Consider the following 19,292-nt stretch of genomic DNA (forward strand, 5'->3'; position numbering starts at 1 on the left):
TTAAAAGGATGGAAATCGCACATAGTGTGTTCTCTGATCGCACATAGTGTGTTCTAGTCAAACTAGAGCTACATAAAAGACAGCAGGAAACCCGTGAATTAAGTAGCACACGTCTAAAGGCAAAGGGGGTTCAAACGGTTTGTGGAAGAAATTCGGTTACATTTACATTCCATTTTCCATGAACCTTTGAAGACCCTTCATAATCAGTGGGTCACCAAAGACATTTCAAAGAAAGTTATAAAATATATAAAACTTCATGGAAGTGAGAATACAGTATATGAAAGGATGTGAGTTATAGTTAAAGCAGTGCTGAGAAGGAAATTTGTAGCACTAAATATTGCATTCCACACTGTCCACTGGTGTGTTTTATGGCCTTGCGTGCTGCTGTCCTGCTGGGAGAGAGCCCCCCCGGTATGTCAAACACTAGCAGGGTCTCCTGCGGTGAGCAGGTTTCAGAGGTGCTTCCAGATTAAGACCAGAGTAAGAAGGAAGAGGCAATCCGCTTCTGAAAAATTAGCTCCTGAAAACCTTCTGACTTAACAGTGAAGCACAATCTGATAGTGCCAGAAGGTGAGTCCCGGAGGCAGGAAGGCAGTTAAAATATGACTGGGAAGAACGCCCTCTTCAGAGTAGAATGGCCTTTCTGACATGAATGGGACAGAGACTCAGGCCCTCTGAGGTGCTGGAGACGGGCCGGGGCAGAGATCGAATTTAGCCAGGAATGTGAAGTTGAAAGACTATTGAGGCAGGGAAAGAACTCCTGGGAGGGAAGGGAGAGCAGAGGAGGATGGGGGCATCTTGAGCCTCCAGGTGGGTTCTGAGACGTAACGAGTTAGGTCAGGGAAATCGCGCCTGGCAGTGAGGCAGTGGAGCACATAGAGGGCTTGAGCCAAGGACGTATGTACTGATGAGGGGAAGGAGGGCCTTCTGCTGCTGCGGTTGCAGGGTTGGAGTCAGGGTGTGGTCTGTGAGTAAATGGTCCTGGAGCACTGAGGGAAGGGGCTGTACAGACACGGCCCGGAGAGATGCTGGAGGCAGGGACTGCACAGTCCAGCTCTGGCCTTGAGAGGCGGGGAAAGGGGCCACACAGTCCAGCAGGCTCTCTTTCGGGAGAGTTGGAGGCAGCTACATGGTCCAGACCTGGCCCAAACACCTTCAATTGCTTGTGGGGCATCACCCCATATGGTCAGAAACAGCTGCAAACAAAACACAAAATGATGCGTGAAGCATGAATCTCAGGAAATTGAAAGTCATCAAAATTGAAATGTCACACAGAAATATTGGTCCGTCATAGTAGTCAGATGGCTTTATGTCAACTAGACACTCCTGGCTAGGGGTGGAGCCAAACCTGTCCATCGGGTCACAGCCTGATGCTGTCTCCTTGGGGTTGTGGCATTTTTAGAAAAGGGGCCCTGGGGTGCACCCTCTCTCTCTCTCCCCCGTCACCTTCCTGCTTGCAGGCCACGCTAATTGCTAATTCCACCAGCCTCGGATCCACATGACTCTGCACCCACCAGTCTGTGATAGTCCTGCATTCTGCATCATTGCATGTGGCTGTGTGAGTCTGAAGAGGGATTTATAAACTAGTATCGGACTTACGGACTTGAGTTGTACTGGGCTGGGATGCTTTCTTGATATATAATGACTTCCTGATATAAAGCTCTTGCTTATACATACATGAGTGTCACTGGATTTTTTTTCTCTAGTGAATGTGGCCTAACACACTCTCCTAGGCATTAGTGAGCTGAAGTGGACTGATATTGGCCTTTATTTTTATCATTTTATTGAGGGCTCTTACAATATTTATTATAATCTATACATCAATTGCATCAAGCATATTTGTACATATGTTGCCATCTGTCTTTTCTACACAGTTACTTTCTATTGAGCCCTTTGTATCAGCTCCACATCTTAGCCCCCTCACCCCGCCATCCTCATTACCCCTTGAAAGATTATAAAGTATCATTTTCATGTCTCCCATGGACCACTGTCTCCCTTCCCCCTTCGTTTTTGTTGTTCTTCCCCCTGGAGGGGGGTATGTGGTGGCGTGTCAATCAGTTTCCCCTTCTTCTCCTCCCCACCCCACCCCCTTCACCCTTCCCATCTGGTATCTCTCTTCCCATTCTGCTCCTGGGTTGTGTGTGTCGTGAGCTCTTATCTACACTTGTGTACATGCTCTGGTCTAGTAAAAAGTGAGAGGCCGCACTGAGGTCATGGTGGTAGGGGTGAGGAAGCCTCAAGGACCCAGAGGTATATTGTGTGTTTCATCGGTGCTTTACTGCACCCTGGTTGAAGCCTCTCTTCCCTGTGACCCCTCTGTGGAGGGATGTTACATTGTCTACAGATGGCCTTTGGGTCTCTGATCCCCCTCACTCTTAACCATATGGTTTAGTTTGTTTGATTGGTAAGGGTCTTCTGATGCCTGTTACCCGGTTCTGATGACACCTCATGATCACACGGGCTGCTGTGCTTCTTCCATGTGGACTTGCTTTCTCTGCTGGATGGCCGCTTGTTTCACTTCAAGCCTATAAGACCCCAGACGTGGTCTTAAAGGCTTGCAGATAAATAAGCAGCCATCTAGTTGAGAAGCCTCAAAGCCCACATGGAAGAAGCACACCAGCCTGTGTGACCACGAGATGTATTAGGGACTAGGTATCAGACATCAAAGAACAAAAAATCATATCAGTGGGTACCCACCTTCCAAATATGATCACTGAAGACAAACGTGTGTATAAGCAAATGTGGTGAAGAAAGCTGATAGTGCCCGGCTACCAAAAGACAGAGTGTCTGGGATCTTAAAGGCTTGAAGATAAACAAGTGACCATCTAGCTCAGAAGCTAGAAATAATATATCCACATACTGACACCCCTATGCTTATACCTTTATCCATAGCTTTGCTTCCTAGATCATTCCTCCGTTTCCTTTTACCTTCCTTCTGCCCCACCATCATGCTCGCCCTACTTTTGCTTCATAGTGCTTCCTCTCAGCTAGATTGCTGTTGCACCAGTGCTACCAGGATCTCTGTATCCACCTAGTTACTTGCTTTTATTCCCTAGTTGTTCTCCTGTCTATGGTGCTGTTTACCCACCACACCTTTCCCCCACCCCGTTCTCATGCCCAATCCCCAGGACCATTGGTCCTGTTGCTTTCACCTTGAGCTTGCTTCCCATGCCCGTCTTGTGTAAGTAGGCATACTAACAATGGCATTGACCAAACAAATAGAAAACAAATGATTGCCCCCCAGAAAAGAGAAGAAAACAACAACAACAACAAACAAAAAAACAACAAAACATGCTTCTAGGTCTGTCCACTGACCTTTATGGGGCAGGGACTGCCCCTCCTAGCCTGAAGTCTATGTTGGGGGTTTCTTTAGGGTCTTTGTGGCTTGTCTTTGCCCTGTTACTGATCTGTTATGGTCCCTTCTTAGCTTGCCCCACTGTGGGGGGTTCAGACCACACTCCCTCCCTGCTGTGTGCCCCCAGTATTGTCCTCTATATAGTACGCTCCAGTAAGGGTACAACATGCCATGAGCTGTTGTTGGCCCTACAGTCCTCTCTGTGCCTCAGCAGCTCCGTGCAGGGACGCTGTCCTCTGGGCTTGGTGTGCCGATATGGGATTTAGACTGACTGTACCTTTCTCTTTGTCCTTCATGGTTTGCTTCCGGGTGGGCGTGGTGTGCCGGCCCCTCTCCCCAACCTGTAGGTTCAGTGCTGTTCTTTGTGGCACATACTTCTAGCGAGGGGATTGGTTTGGCTCTAGTTGGGACCGGCCCTACAGCCCAATCTTTCCATGCCGTACTGCTCGTGATTACATTGCCCTCGTGGTTTGGTGCACCATGTTGGGATCTGCATGCACACTCCTGAGTCTGGGTGCCATCTTGAATCCCTGGCCATTTTGAATCAGGTAATCATATGGTTTACCATACTGGAATGACAAATCAAGAGAAATAGAACATTTCAAGACCTTTCTTGAAGGACAATTCTGTGTGTGATAATATAATGTTTATACATCCAGTGAACATGACTGTAATTCAAATTGATGTACCAACCACTAAATACAGTGATGAAGAAATTGAATTTCTTTAGTCTGAAATTGACAAAGCATGCAGCCAATGCCCTGATGATTGCTGGTGACTGGAATGCACACGTTGGGAACACACAGGAAAGAGTAGCAGTTGAAAACTATGGCCATCGTGATGATGGTAAAACGGGAAATCACATAATAGAATTCTGCAAGAACAATGTCTTCTTCATCGTAAACACCTTTTCCAACAACATAAGCAGAGTTATGCACATGGATCTCATCAAGTAGAATATATACAAATTAAATTGACTATGCCTGTGGGAAAAGATGGCGGAGAGCCCAGTGTCAACAGCCAAAATAAAGCCAGGGGCTGACTGTGGAAAATATCAATTGTTCACCTGAATCTAGAGAAATATCAAGAACAGATTTGGTCCATTGCACACTAATGCCAAAGACCAAACGTGTTGTGAAATGAACATCAAGAACCTACATGAAGAAATTGAAAGGTTGTTAAAAGACAAAAATCGGAAGAAACTTTGAAACTTGCTCTTGAACTTTGAGAACCTAAAGTGACTGGAAGAAATGATAAAGTAAAAGACCTGAACAGACAATGTCAAAGGAGAGCTCAAGAAGACAAAGCATTAAAATGAAATGTGAAAACCACAGCGGAGAGGATGTTCAAGCTTAAAGAACTAAAGAAAAATTATAGCTTTGAGGTGCAGCATTGAAGGACAATGTGGGCAAAAAACCCGGAATGATGCAGGAAGCATCAAAAATGATGGAAGGAATACACAGAATAAAAGAGTTGGTCAACATTCAACCATTTTAAAAGGTAGCATATGATGAAGAACTGATGATCCATGATCCGGGAGGAGGAAGTCCAAGCTGCACGGAAGGCATGAATGAAAACAAAGCTGCGGACACTGGCAGCATGCCCACTGAAATGTTTCCAGAAACAGATGCAGCACTGGAATCGCTCCTTAGTCCATGCCAAGAAGTGTGAAGGATTGCGACCTGGCCAAGCTGCTGGAAGAGTCATGTCTGTGCCCATTCCAAAGAAAAGACACCCAACACAACGTGGAACTCATTGAACAATATAGTAATAGCACATGCAAGTAAAATCTGCTGAAGATGATTTTAAAATCATTGCGGCAGTACACCAACAGGAGGTACCAGATATCCAAGGTGGACTTCCTTTCAGTCTCTAGACTATCACTGCGGAAGCCAGCTGGATCTTGGCTGAAAGCAGAGAAAACCCGCAGGATATTTGCTTGTAATGTATTGACTATGCAAATGCATTCAACTGTGTGGTTCCTTACAAACTATGGATAACATTACAAAGACTGGGGATTCCAGAAGACTTGACTGTGCTCATGTGGATCCTGTACATGGACCGCAAGACAGTCATTGTCCATTACAAGGGACACACCATGGTTTAAATTCAAGAAAGATGTGTTTCAGGGTGGCATCATCTCACCATCTCACCATTCAATCTCATGCTGAGCAAATGATCCAGAATCTGGGGTATCTGAAGAAGAGCACTGCATTAAGATGGCAGGAAAGCGCATTCAAAACCTGTGATGTGCAGATGACACAACCTTGCGTGCTCAAAGCCAGGAGGACTGGAAGCACTTACTAATCAAGTTCAAAGACTGAAGTCTTCAGTGTAGATTGCAACTCAAATAAAGAAGACACCTGACCCAATAGACAACATCATGAGAAAAACTTGAAGTTGTGAAGGACTTTATTTTACTTGAATCCATAATCAGTGCTCATTGGAAACAGCAATCAGTAAATCAGGGGACATAGTGCATCGAGCCAATCTGCCAAAAGGCCTCTGTAAAGGGTTAGAAAGCAAAGATGTCCCTTTGAGGACTAAAGTGAGCCTAGCCAAGCCCACAGTATTTCAGTTGCCAAATATGTATGTGAAAGCCCAGTGATTAAGCAGAAGAATTAATGCATTTGAATTATGATGTTGTAAAAAAAACATTAAAAATCTAGACTACCAGAAGAACACACAAATCTGTCCTGGAAGAAGTACAGCCATGATGCTCTTTAGCAGCAAAGATGGCGAGACTCCATCTTGTGTACTTTGGACATGTGATCAGGAGAGTCCAGTCTCTGGAGAAGGATATCTTCTCTGGTAGAGTGTCCACAGAAAAGGAAGAAGACTCCCAACGAAATAGAGTGGCACCGTGGGCACAGCAGTGAGTGGAAGCACACAACTGCGAGTGTGCGGCCGGGCGTGGCAGTGTTTTGTTCGGCACCAACTCAGTGGCACCTGTTTACACTAAATATTACACTAGGAAAATAAGATCGGAAACCTATAAAGAAAAGACATGCAGAATGGAAAGAGAAGCGAGGATTTTCCTAATTACATATGGCACGACTGCATAGAAAATCCCAAGGAATCTACCCCGGCCCGCCAAAAAATAAAAATAAACCACCTTATAGAATCAGTGAGATCCACTGGAAGATAAAAAGCAACACACAAAAATCAATCATAAATCCATTTCTAACAATGAAACTGGGAACCAAAATTAAGCATGTGACACTACTTGCATGTTCCTGTCACAAGAATCTAGGCAAAGGTCAGCAGCTGAACAGCACCAGCTTCGCCAGGGGAGAAAGACCAGGCTTCGTGCTCCCGCAAAGAGCGCCCATCGAAGAGCGCCCGTCGCAGACACCCACGGGGTGGCTCAACTCTGTCCCAGGGCCACTCTGAGTCCGAGTGGCTTCAATGGCAGAGAAGGTGTTCCATCACTGCCAGCGCGTCATTGCTGACTGATACATCGGGGTCCCCTTCCTTTGAGTTTCCAAGGCTAACTCTTTACTGGAGTAGGAAGCCCGCTCTTTCTGCAGCGGAGCAGCTGGTGGCTTCAAACTGCTGACCATGCGGACTGCAGCCCAATGCACTGCCTGCCGTTGCTCCTAGAGAGAAACTGTTATCAGAAATCAACTTGAAGGCAATGAGTTTGGTTTTCCGTTTTATTGCTAGTTTTCTAGGGCTGTCATAACAAACTATGAGCAACTGGGTGACTCATGAGGATGGAAGTTTATTTGCTTACAGTTCCGCAGTCCAGGAGCCTGAGATCAGGTTGCCAGCCAGGCGAATTCATTCTGCGGCTTCGAAGGAGAACCTGATCCTTATTTCTCTCTGGCCTCTGGCCTCTCTAGTCCTTCCCCATTCCTTGGCTGCCAGCAGAAGCATCACACGGTCTCTCCCTTTTTCCCGAGGAGTGGCTGGTGGTTTCAAACTGTGGACCTTGCAGATTGAAGCCAAACATATAACCACTACACCACCAGGGCTCCTGGAATTGTCACACTCTGGAACCACATTTCAAGTGATTTCAAGAAAATAACTTCATATGTTATGTTTTCTGATCACAATGCAACTGGGCTAGAAATAATTTTTTAATTTTTGTTTGTTTTAGCGTGTTTTCTTAACAAGACTTTTTTATTCACTTTTGTATCATTGGTGCAGTATTTTTATAAGCAGTTTGATAGGGATATCATCCAACTATCATGCAATGCAACAGTTCGGGCATACAGGAAGGGTTTTACAATCATGACCATGTTTTAGAACTTTTTCTTCTCTTTTGTAATCCTGCTATTAGCTCCCCAACATCTCCAGCCACACCCCCAAGAAACCATTAATCCAGTTACTGTCTCTGTAGATTCACCCATCCTGGATTTCATGTACCGACCACCTACAAAAACAGAACCACGGTCAAAGAAGCTGACAACAAACACAAGATAAAGTAGAAGAAAACTCCAGTTGTAAAGAAAACAGAAAATATTAAAAACTCAAACAGCTTTAAAATGGGTCAAAAGAGGAGTCAAATGATAAGGTGTTAGATTTCAGCATAACTCTATCTGCCATCATTCACTGTCCAGTATACGCTAGCACAGCACGGCTAGTCAATCTTGGTCTGTGTTCAGAGGAGATGCACCACAGGCTTGTTCGATGTGTGGATCCTGCACATGGATCTGGGGCTTCCACTGTCATTCAGAGCCTTCTGCAAACCAAGTGCTCACAATTTAAGCTCTGATACCATTCCCTCCTTCAGATTTGAGGTATATTATCTATAATCCTTAGATCACACAGGCTGGTGTGCTTCTTTAAAGAAGAAAGAAATCCTCTTGTTTGCTAATAAAGAAAAATACTTCTAAGTAACTCATGAATCCAAAACATCATAATGGACACTAGATAATATTTTTGCACTAAATGCTCATGAAAACACTATATATCAAACCTTGTGAGGTACAAGTGACGTCATGCTTAAAAAATGAAAAGTGAGAAATGTGTGCAGTAGGAAATAAGAGAAGCTACAAACTAATTAGCTGAGTGTCTATCCCAAAGAGTCAGGAAAGGACAGTCAACCCACCCTCCAAGATGGCACGAGAATGAAATTAATTAAATGACATCAGAAATTGGTGACATAGACGATAATCATTCGCTACAGAAGATCAATAAAACTAAATGCTGCTTCTTTGAAAAGGCTTCTGAAATAACAACCCTTGAGGACTCTTGAGCAAAGGAACAGAAAGGAGACATGACCAGCATCTGCACGAAAAAGGGCCATTGCTGCAGACGGTCAGACACGAAACAGGGAAGAGAATGCTGTGAACCAGCCTAGGCCAGTGAGCTTCACATGTTACATACAATGGACAAACTCCCAGAAAAAGATACGTTGCCGAAAATGATCATGAAGGGGCAAAACTACGAATCCTCTTACAGCCATTAAAGAAATTCAATCAGTAGTCAAAATTTTCACACAAATTAACCTCCAGCCTCGTGAACTATTACACGCATAGAAAATGAGGGCTGCGCAGTGATGGGCCCAAAGCCTGGTTCGGACGGAAAGAGAAAGGAAAACAGACCTATATTACTTCCTTTAAAATATTAGCAACAGGAGCCTGCCGACACAGACAAGGTAATATAGCTTGAGCTGATTCGGTGTATTTCAGGACTGCAGTGTTCGTTGGAGATTGGAACTGACTTGAGGTGATTCATCACGAGGAAAGTGGTGGTTCAGGGCAGAGCTCTCGACTTCCATGCAGGAGACGCAGGTTCGGTTCCTGGTCAGTGCAGCACCGCTAGCCTAGCCTGTCAGTGGACTTCTGCTTGCTACAGTGATGCTGAACAAGTTTCAGCAGCGCTTCCAGGCTCAGACGGACTAAGAAGAAAGGCCTGACCAGCTACGTCTGCAAAAGGCAGCCAGCATGGAGCACAGCGGGGTGAGTCTCATGGGTGGGTCTCCACAAGCAGGGAGGTGATGAGCACCCACCGACTAACAGAAGCATCCCACCGTCATGTCAAGAGTTGGGAAGCACTCATTTGAAAGCAATGTATTCATAGGTGGCTTGTCTTAGTGATCTAGTGCTGCTAGAACTGACATGCCACCACAACTCAAGCTTACTGTCTCCGGTAGAAGGCTGCAAGTTTGAATTCAGGCTCTGGGTAAAAGTCTTGTCAGCTTCTGTGCCCCACTTCGCTGGCACTCTCCTCATGGCATCTGTCGTCCCAGCCCATCCTCCCCTGTTAGTCCTTTCTGCTTTGTGCCTAATTTACTCTTGTTAGATCTCCACGGTGATTTATATAAGAGAAGCCCATCTTTTTTTTTTAATGTTTTATTAGGGGCTCATACAACTCATCACAATCCATACATACATCAATTGGGTGAAGCACATCTGTACATTCATTGCCCTAATCATTTTCAAAGCATTTGCTCTCCACTTAAGTCCTTTGTATCAGGTCCTCTTTTGTTCCCCCCGCTCCCCCCTCCCCCTTCCCTCATGAGCCCTTGATAATTTATAAATTATTATTTTGTCATATTCTGCCCTATCCGACATCTCCCTTCACCCCCTTTTCTGTTGTCCATCCCCCAGGGAGGAGGTCACATGTAGATCCTTGTAATCGGTTCCCTCTTTCCAACCCACTCTCCCTCTACCCTCCCAGTATCACCACTCACACCCGTGGTCCTGAAGGTACCTTCTGCCCTGGATTCCCTGGGCTTCCAGCTCCTATCTGCACCAGTGTACATCCTCTGCTCTATCCAGACTTGCAAGGTAAAATTCGGATCATGATAGTGGGGGGGTGGGGAGATGAAGCATTTAGGAACGAGAGGAAAGCTGTATTCTTCATCGGTGCTACGTCACACCCTGACTGACTCATCTCCTCCCCTGAACCCCTCTGCAAGGGGATCTCCAGTGGCCGACAAATGGGCTTTGGGTCTCCACTCTACACTTCCCCCTTCATTTACTATGATGGTAAGATTTTTTTTTTTGGATGATGCCTTATACCTAATCCCTTTGACATCTCATGATCGCACAGGCTGGTGTGCTTCTTCCATGTGGACTTTGTTGCTTCTGAGCTAGATGACCGCTTGTTTACCTTCAAGCCTTTAAGACCCCAGACACTATCTCTTTTGATAGCCAGGTACCATCAGCTTACTTCACCACATTTACTTCTTCACCCGCTTTGTCTTCAGCGATTGTGTCGGGAAGGTGAGCATCATAGAATTCCAATTTAATAGAAGAAAGTATTCTTGCATTGAGGGAGTATTTGAGTAGAGGCCCCCTGTCCTAGAGAAGCCTATCCTGGCATGGTCCTGTTAGCATCACAAAGAAGTCCTATTCTCAGATCTACAGCACTTACTATGGAGGGACACAATTTAGCCCTGGCAGCTAGGAATGCCTCTTAAAACATGACGTATTTGCCAGGTAAGGCTAGGCTGTAACAACAAATCCCCCACCTTTCTGTGGGGGACAGAAAGACATGTAAGTTTCTCTCTCATCAGATCATGTGGGTCAGAAGAGCTAGGCAGTTTCCTTCTAAGCAGTGTCCAGCGGTGTGTTAGACAGGGTTCTCTAGAGAAACAAAACCAGGACACTTATGAGATGATAGATCGATAGATAGCTAGAGCATGAAGGAGTATAACAGCTAATTAGTCCATCCCTAAAGCAGGAAAAGGAAGTGCAAATGTGTGAGAAAGCTGTAAAGGAGAACAGGGACTCGATACTCTGAAAGTGAAGATGGCGACTGGGTCTGGTCACAGAGGAGTCCCAGAAGTGTCCTGTTCCTTCCTGGGTGATAGTTGAAATAGAATATTTTTCACAACTATTTGCAAACTAGCTGCATGTGCTTTATGCCCTTTTATGGGTGGGCTCTATTTCGTAGCACAATTTGTAAAATAAACAGATTCTCTTCTAAGTCAAAAGTGGTGTCCCACTGCAGGAACATGAGCCCTGGTGGCATACTGGGCTACACATTGGTCTGCTAAACCACAAGGTTGGGAGTTCGAAACTACCAATCACTCTTTGGGAGAAAGATGAGCCTTTCTCCTCCTATACTGAGTTCCAGTCTTGAGAACCCACAGGGACAGTTCAATCCTGCCCTGTAGAGTCGCCATGGCAATGAGCTGGGCTTTGAGCAAGACCCTGAAAAAGCAAGCAATGTCCCGTTTACAGGAGGGCCTGGTGAAGTTCAAATGTCTGTCTGTTTTTACTTTGTGGATAGCTTGGTGATGCTGCAGCAGCCCGGCCATGCTCTTCCCACGGTGGTGCTCTGTCTCAGAGTAGGAAAGCAGGCCTGGCCAGACCCTTAGCAGCATGTGCCTCAGGAGGCGACAGAGGGTGCCGGGTGCCGACAGGCCATTTCCAGCCCCTCACCCACCAGTCCCTGTCCCTGCTCTGATCCACAGAACCCCGTTTGAGCTAAGAACCGCATGCCCCATGCACTGCACATCTCATGAAGTGCCCGCAGGCGAACCGCATGGGGTTCGCAGACACCTTCTGGCCACACTGCCCACATTGCTGCCTGGGCGCTTGGTCTGTGGAAGACGACAGGTGGGGTGCCGCATGGTCCCCGAGGCAGCACCTCGCCTTTGTCCAAGGGAGAGCCCCAGGCTCTGCCAACCCCCCACCCCCCACTCAGGACGGGGCAGCCCAGGCGGAGACGTTTAGCGGCTGCCTGGCTCTGGCTGCCAGGTGGCGAGCTTGTGTGTATGTGACGCCACCGCTCTCGCTTGCCAGGAGTGTACCAGGTGATCAAGGGCATCGTGTCCCCCGTCGGCGACACCTACGGGAAGAAGAACCTCGCAGCAGCGCAGCACCGGGTGGCCATGGCGCGGCTGGCCCTGCAGACATCCGACTGGATCCGGGTGGACTCCTGGGAGAGCGAGCAGGCGCAGTGGGTGGAGACGGTGAAGGTGCTGAGGTAACGCTGGGTGTCCTCTGGGGGGGCGAAGAGGGGTGAAGGCCTAGCGGGACTTCACGCAGGAGGACTTCCCAGCCAAAGCCAAAAAATGTCGCCCCTGGGAGAGACCGAGAGACAGCGGGAGATCAACAGAGCCTCCCTCTCAGAGAGCCCCTGGGCCCAGCCGTTCAGAAGTGCTGCCCTGCGGGCTGGGACAGGACACACTTCATGACCGCCCCCTCTATTAGCACAGGGCTCAGGGCCACCACTTGGTAGCTGTGCAGCTCTGGGCGGTGACACGTTGCCACATGTAAAAAAACGAGGACAAAAACATCTAGTGAGGATTAAAAATGTAAATATCATTTTTTGTCACCCAACCTAACCCCATGCGGACCCACTGCCACCGAGTGAGTCAATTTCTACTCAAAGAGGCCATATAGGGGGTTTCTGAGACTGCATCTATACAGGATCATTCTCCTCCAGGGTGACTAGTGGTTTTGAACCTTCAACCTTGTGGTTAGCCTAACCCACAGAGCCTCAAGGACTCTTGCATGATCCAAACCATATCATAATAATATTTAGGAAAGAGGGCACTTCATGGCCTACCTCAAAATGTGCATTTAGAAAATAAGCCACCGAGTTCTACATATTCTAACTTGTATTTAAAAGAGAGAGGGGAGAAAAAACAGATTCTACCCCCAAACATAGTAATTCGGGATATTTTGTTTCCTTTGGGAATTGCTGATAGGGTTTAGCACGAGCGGTGTAACTTTAAAAAGACATGCACGTTGGCGAGGAGCCTTGGTGGGACACTGGGTTACACGTGGGCCTCCAATCGCAAGGTTAGCAGTTTGAATGCACCAGCTTCTCCGAGGGAGAAAGGTGAGCCTGTCTGCTCCCATGAAGACCTGCTGCCTCAGAGACCCGTATAGGTCATTGTTGAGTTACACACGAGCACACTGGTTACTGCCTGTGTCTGCCACCTTTACTGGGAGGTTTCCAGAGAAGCAGCAGGCCCCTCCGGTGGGGTCCAGAAGGCCACAGGCCCCCAGCTGTCAGGGATGTGAGGGGGCCAGGTCCACGTGCCACTGGTGAGAGCCAGCTCTGCTGGAAGGGACTGCAACTTGTGGGCACCATAGAGGCTCGGCGGTTTGAAACCACCAGCTGCTCCGCAGGAGAAAGCCGGGCTCTCTACTCTCGTGAAGTTACAGTATCCAAATCCCACAGGGACAGGTCTACCCTGTCCCGTCGCCTCGATGGCAGTGGCGCTGAGGGTTACCGAGAGCAGGAGGCACGAGGCACAGGGCGGAGGCACTGGCAGGCCTCGTCGTCGCCCGTTTAGGTGTTCACTCTGGGCTGGACCTCAGAGTCACTGGACGGTGACTTGGCCTCTTGGGTCCCATTCCTGACTCTCTTGGCCTGCCTCGGACTGTGGAGAGAACAGAGTGGAAGCATTCAGCACTCCCAGGGCTGCTTCCGAAACGTTTGACAAATGAAAAGGGGGACAAATATGAAGTAATTGCTTAGTCTGCATTCTGCCTTTTACTAACCACCCATTGTACATTGAAAATTATATTACAAATGGACACCCAGACCATCCTTTTACAGTGGGGCGTATCGTCATCTTGCATCTCACCGAGCTAATAGAAGCGATCTCAAAAGCTACTATCCCTGGAGAAGGGCATCTTGCCTGGTTCCGTGAGCGCCTTCCACACAGAGGAAGAGTCTCGACAAGATGGATGGACTCGGCGGCCGCAGCAATGGGCTCAACCATAAGCACGTTTGTGGGGGGACGCAGGACCGGGCGGTGTTTCCTTTGCTTGTACGTGGTGTCTCTGGGAGTCGGCGTTGACTGGACAGGAGCTGATGACCGCACCAATAGAAGCAAAGTCATAGCTAATCCAATAAGCCACTGGACTTTGACATGTAGCCGGAAGTGGACATTGTTTTCTGCCAGCCTGTGAGTGGCAGAGTGACTTAGGGCACAGGCTCTAGAGTCAAATTCACTGGTTAAGTGATGTGACCTCAGCGATTTGGCCTCCCTTCCTCACCTCATAAAACCGGCTGACATCACCTACTTCACAAGGAGGCCATGAAAGTTAAATGAGATAGTGTGATGTCGGCAGGACACGGTTAGCTGCCTCCCCTGCGTCCTCTCACTGGCTCCTCAAAGCAGATAAGCTGCTCGTGAGTAAATGGCAGCGGACCCCAGCCCTGCATGCGTGACTAGTGCATGTGCTGAGAAACTCAGGTGTGAGCTGAGAGCCACTGAGCACATTGTCTCTCTCTCCACTGTCGCCCTCAGCGCCGGCCACACCTGGCACTCACCCAGGGAGCTGTCAAAGCCACTGATGCCTGGGTCTCTCGGAGAGCGCACATGCAGCTGGTGGAGGTGGGATATCCTTGGAGTTTTCAGAGCTCCCCTGAGGAATCGAACACGGGCCAGGCCAGGGCCGAGCTCCACAGCCCTGGACACCAACTGGGTGACTCGGGCTCGTGAGTGGTACCGAGGTTCTTCCCAAGGGTGGTCTCAACCTGGCCGCAGGCGTCGCTGGAAAGCCTGGTAAACACCTGTACTTCCAGGCATGCTGGGCAGTGGGGCGGCTCTGGGATTGTTTCTTTCTTTCTTAAAGGTCCCAGTTGATGTGCTTTGTGCAGTCGTGGTCACCACAGTTGTGTAAGGCAGCTCATTAAGAACGTTTTTTTCATGTGTAGAGTGGGCTTTATCTCAACAATGTACCCACTGCATTATAAAAATGTATCTTGCTCCTAACGCTTTTCTTAAAATTACCCAATGCGTTTGTATTTCTTTATTTTTTTACTCAATGCATTTTTAAAAGACAATGTACATCTGGTTAGAGTTGTACTTAGAAGTTTTTAGCAGCCTGGTGCAAACCTGTCCTGCCTTCCCTCCACGCAGCAACCTCTTGATACAGAGACTTTCCCTCACAGGGACATTGAGGCCAGCGTCTTCCTGATGTCCCCTCGATGCAAACCCTGGGGCCATGGGGGTCATGGGGTGCTTTCCTTCTTCATAGCAGCTTGCTCAATTTTGATTTTTTGTTTCATCTAGGCCAACTTTCATGCTCTAAAGGACATAGGGCAGCATTTCACTCTCCTCTTCCCCACGTTGCTGGGGGAGGCCTTGGTCACAAAGTCATGGGAAGCAGTTCATCACCGTCACCACCATCATGATCCCGTGTGTCCTCACAGCACCTCATTTTGCGAATGAGAGGCCTGGACTCCGCGAGGCGAACTTAATCTAGCCAGTGTGGAGCCCCAGCCCCGGGACCCCAACGCCATTCCCATGACTGCCTTCAGAAATCATGGTCTAGAGTGTGGGAGGTCTCTGGGCTGACCGTGCACTGCCACAGTGACCCCTGATAGGGCTTCCCTTTGGGTCAGTAAGACAGCTGAGGTCCCAGGGAACGGGCTCCCAGGCCAAGCCCAGACACTCAGACCGACAGCCTGGGGAGCAGTGGCCACCGCCCTGCAAAGGCAGAGGGGAAACCGTGGGGAAACGTGTTGCTCTAGGATTCATCACGTATACACCAAAGCGTGGAACATCAGGGTCATGTTCAAAGGACTCGGAGCTTCATGGTAAGCAAAACCAAATGGCAGGCATCACCGTATGTTCATGACTCACTTAGGGTACAGCTCCAGGGTCCTCCACCTGTCAGCTCAGCAACCTTGAGCGATCGGTGAGTTCAGCCCCACTTTACAGACAGGGAGGTGGAGGCTCGGGTCAATAACCTACTCAAGTCTACAGCTAGTAAGTGCAAGTGAGACGCCAACCTACCCCCAAATGACACCAAAGCCTAGACCACGCCAAGTGTGTCCTCAGAAGGAAGCTCACCAAGCCCAGGGCCATGTGCACGATGACCATAGAAACAGCTAGAGTCCAGCCAGGCCCTCAGGAGACCCAGCTGCCCCGTGAGGCTCAGGACAGACTTTGGACGTGGACAGATGTACTTACTTATTCATCCACTCTCACCATTCCCGCACTCAGCAGCCTTCGGTGGATCGCTTTCGTAAATGCCAAGAAGCCATGACCATGAAAAGAAGGCGATCTGGTTTGCAATTGGCTTCAGGGCCCGGGGGCGAGGGGCTGACAGCGTAATGATGATAATAACTCATTGTATTGGTCACTGTGTGTACTGGTCTGCGGGGCGAAGCCCGCTACAGACGTTACCTCACTTAATCCTCACAACCACTCGGTAGAGTTAAAAACTGCACACTCACTGCCCTCACGTCACTTCTCCCCACCTCTAGCAACACGAAGGGACCGAGTAGAAGAACCTCCCGGGGTTTCTGAGACTGTAACTGCTTACTGGAGAAGACATCCTTATCTTTCTCCTGCGGAGCGACTGGTGGATTCAAACTCCTGCTCTCCTGGTTCACAGCTCAGTGCATAGCCCATCAGACCGCCAGAGCCCCGTCTGCAGAGCAGTAGGCTCACAGTCACTCTGTAGGACAGAGCAGAACTGCCCCTGTGGGTTTCTGAGCCTGTAAGTGTTTGTAGGAGTAGAAAGCTTCACCCTTCTCCTGTGGGGTGGCTGGTGGTTTCAAACTGCTGGCCCTGAGGTTAGCAGTCCAACAAGGATCCCACTTCTCCTTCAGAGCACCTTTCTACAGAGTAGGTGCTCTTACGATGCCCGCTTTACAAATGAGAGCACTGAAGACGGATAGCTTAAGGAGCTCAGCCAAGACTGCACAGCACTACTTGGAGCCAGATGCAACCCAAGCCCTCTAATTCCAGCCCTTAACGGGACACTGGGCCCCTCCCCACAATAATCCGCAGGGAGCTACGCCCCCAGTGTTCCACAGGAGAGCAGCGCTTTCTCAGCACAGGAAAGACTGGTGTTCGTTTCCATACCCAGGAAGCAGGACGTCAGTGAGGCTCCATGAGTGTGGGGGCTGTCTGCGCTCCTAGAAGCATTGAGCCTCACCTTGAGCTTCTCTCTCCGGCTGCAGAGCCCAGGCTGCTTCCACCAGGCCCTCTGGACAGCCATCGAGGCCCTGCCGACTCAGAGCAGCCCGATAGAGAGCAGGGAGAACTGCTCCTGTGGGTTTCTGAGACCAATTCTTTACATGGTTAAAAGCCTCGTCTTTCTCCCATGGAGCAGCTGGTGGTTTCGAACTGCTAACCTTGGTGATAGCAGTCCAACTGGAACCCACTGCACCCCAACGGGGCTGCTGCTGGTTCCAAATACAGCTCGTAGGATGCAATCGCACAGGAAGTGGGAGATGAAGCTTGAACAGATAGAAACGAGCATGGATAGTGGTGATTACTTGGTTTGGGTTTTAAAACAAAGAAAGAAGGGAGGAATAAAAGGTACAGGTCTCCCTTCCCGTGCAGAAGACAGAGGTAAAAAAGCTGGACTTCCCAGAGAATCCCATGTGCAATCCTACTTTAAATGCCAACTGGCATGCACACGCCCAGCGCTCCTGGAATGCATTCCCATCTTTCATCTTCACCATTGGAGCTGGTTGCTAGCAAGAGTCTCAGTTCACAGCTGCGAAAATGTCAATGCAGAAATCTGAAATGGTCAGGGACACACAACAGCCAGTAGGGGAGCTGGGACTTTACCTAGGCGGCCTGGCTCCAGATCCCTGCCTCTAGGCCGTGGTCCTATAGAGTTCTGAATTACTGGCTTGTCCCCAGCGAACAAGTGTGGGCCACTCACCATGCAGTGCTTAATTCAAATAAGCTCATTTGCCTTCACGCATTATCAAACTGTAGGTGGTATTATCGCCACTTCCCCCAAAAAACAAGCCAAACTCACAACCAGTGAGCTGATTCCAACTCATAGCAACCCTGCAGGACAGAGTAGAACTGCCCCTGTGGGTTTCCAAGACTGTAACTGTTCAAGGGAGTGGAACGCCTCGTTTTTCTCCTCCGGAGCAGCTGGTGGTTTCGAACTGCTAGCCTTGTGGTTAGCAGCCCAACTCACAACCACTACTCCACCAGGGCTCCTACTATCCCCATTATACAGATCAAAACTGAGTCTGTGAGATGGTCTGAAGTCACACAATGAGGAAATGCACAGCCATTGACTCAGATCCACCAGATTCTATCAGCCCATGGCCCGAACCCCTATCAACACGAACCCCTCTGCTGAACAGGGAGAGCAATTGGACGAAAATGTCGGTAGAGAGGAGTTGTGCGGGTTTCCTTGCTTGCCCACAGGAAATGAATGGTCAGCCGGCAGTGAACTGTCTGGGGCAGGACATTCCCGAGGACGCAGGTGGTGTCTGCTCCCTACACAGCGCCTGGCACCGTGCCTGGCCCATACGAGCCTCTCCACAGATATGTGGGGACCTTGTGAGCCCCTGGGGGGCGGTGGGGGTGGAGGATGGACGCATGCAAACCAAGCCCTTTGTTTCCCCGCAGGCATCATCACAGTGAGCTGCTCAGAGCCCTGCCTCACGCAGATGGCCCCGGCTACGTGGCGCTCCCCCAGGCCGCAGCAGGTGAATACTGGCCCTTGTGTGTGTGGAGGGTGAGGTGCCAGGCATTCTGTGAGCAGCAGGGTGGTCACAGCCCGGGGATGGGATTCCTGCTGGTTGGTGACACTTGTGAGATTGAAAGGTCCGTTAGATTAGACAACTCACCACCGCCACCCACCCCCCTTGGTAAATGGTGGTGCTAATTTGGCACTTTCTGCGCCAAAGGAGCTTTCCTCCCCATGTGATTTGTGCTGTGACACGGATTGCAATCCAGGTCACACAGGGATAAAGTGGGGAGCGAGGCTGGCCTTCTTCCACAGGCGGCCACCTTTCAAATGCGCCATTATCAAACTGCACTAGAGAGCCTAGCCCTCCCAGAGCTTTCCTGCTCTGGTTTAAAGAAGTGGATGAGGAAGTCCATGTGGAATGGAATTTAAAGCCAATGTAGATTATGCGCTTAATTTGTAACCCTGGATTTCTACCCTGTTGTCAATTCCCAAATGTTTGTTGCTGGCTGTGGTGTCAGGTCACTTTCCCTTCTTTAATGGGCACACTAGTCCCCAAGGCCAAAGGCTGTGCACAGGCTGTGCAGAATAGCTGGTGCATGCTACGGGGGTGG

At 49.0% G+C, this 19,292-nt stretch overlaps 1 protein-coding gene across 1 annotated transcript in view; it reads left to right on the forward strand.

The window, feature by feature from the left end:
• NMNAT3 (nicotinamide nucleotide adenylyltransferase 3) overlaps nucleotides 1-19,292 on the forward strand; it is a 137,063-nt gene that overhangs the window by 110,407 nt on the left and 7,364 nt on the right. The window contains exons 3-4 of the mRNA XM_075546836.1: nucleotides 12,061-12,244; nucleotides 18,618-18,697. Coding sequence (XP_075402951.1) covers nucleotides 12,061-12,244; nucleotides 18,618-18,697 — 264 coding nt within the window. The remainder of the gene's footprint in view (nucleotides 1-12,060; nucleotides 12,245-18,617; nucleotides 18,698-19,292) is intronic.

Source organism: Tenrec ecaudatus, chromosome 4, assembly GCF_050624435.1.
Source record: "Tenrec ecaudatus isolate mTenEca1 chromosome 4, mTenEca1.hap1, whole genome shotgun sequence".
NCBI lineage: Eukaryota > Metazoa > Chordata > Mammalia > Afrosoricida > Tenrecidae > Tenrec > Tenrec ecaudatus.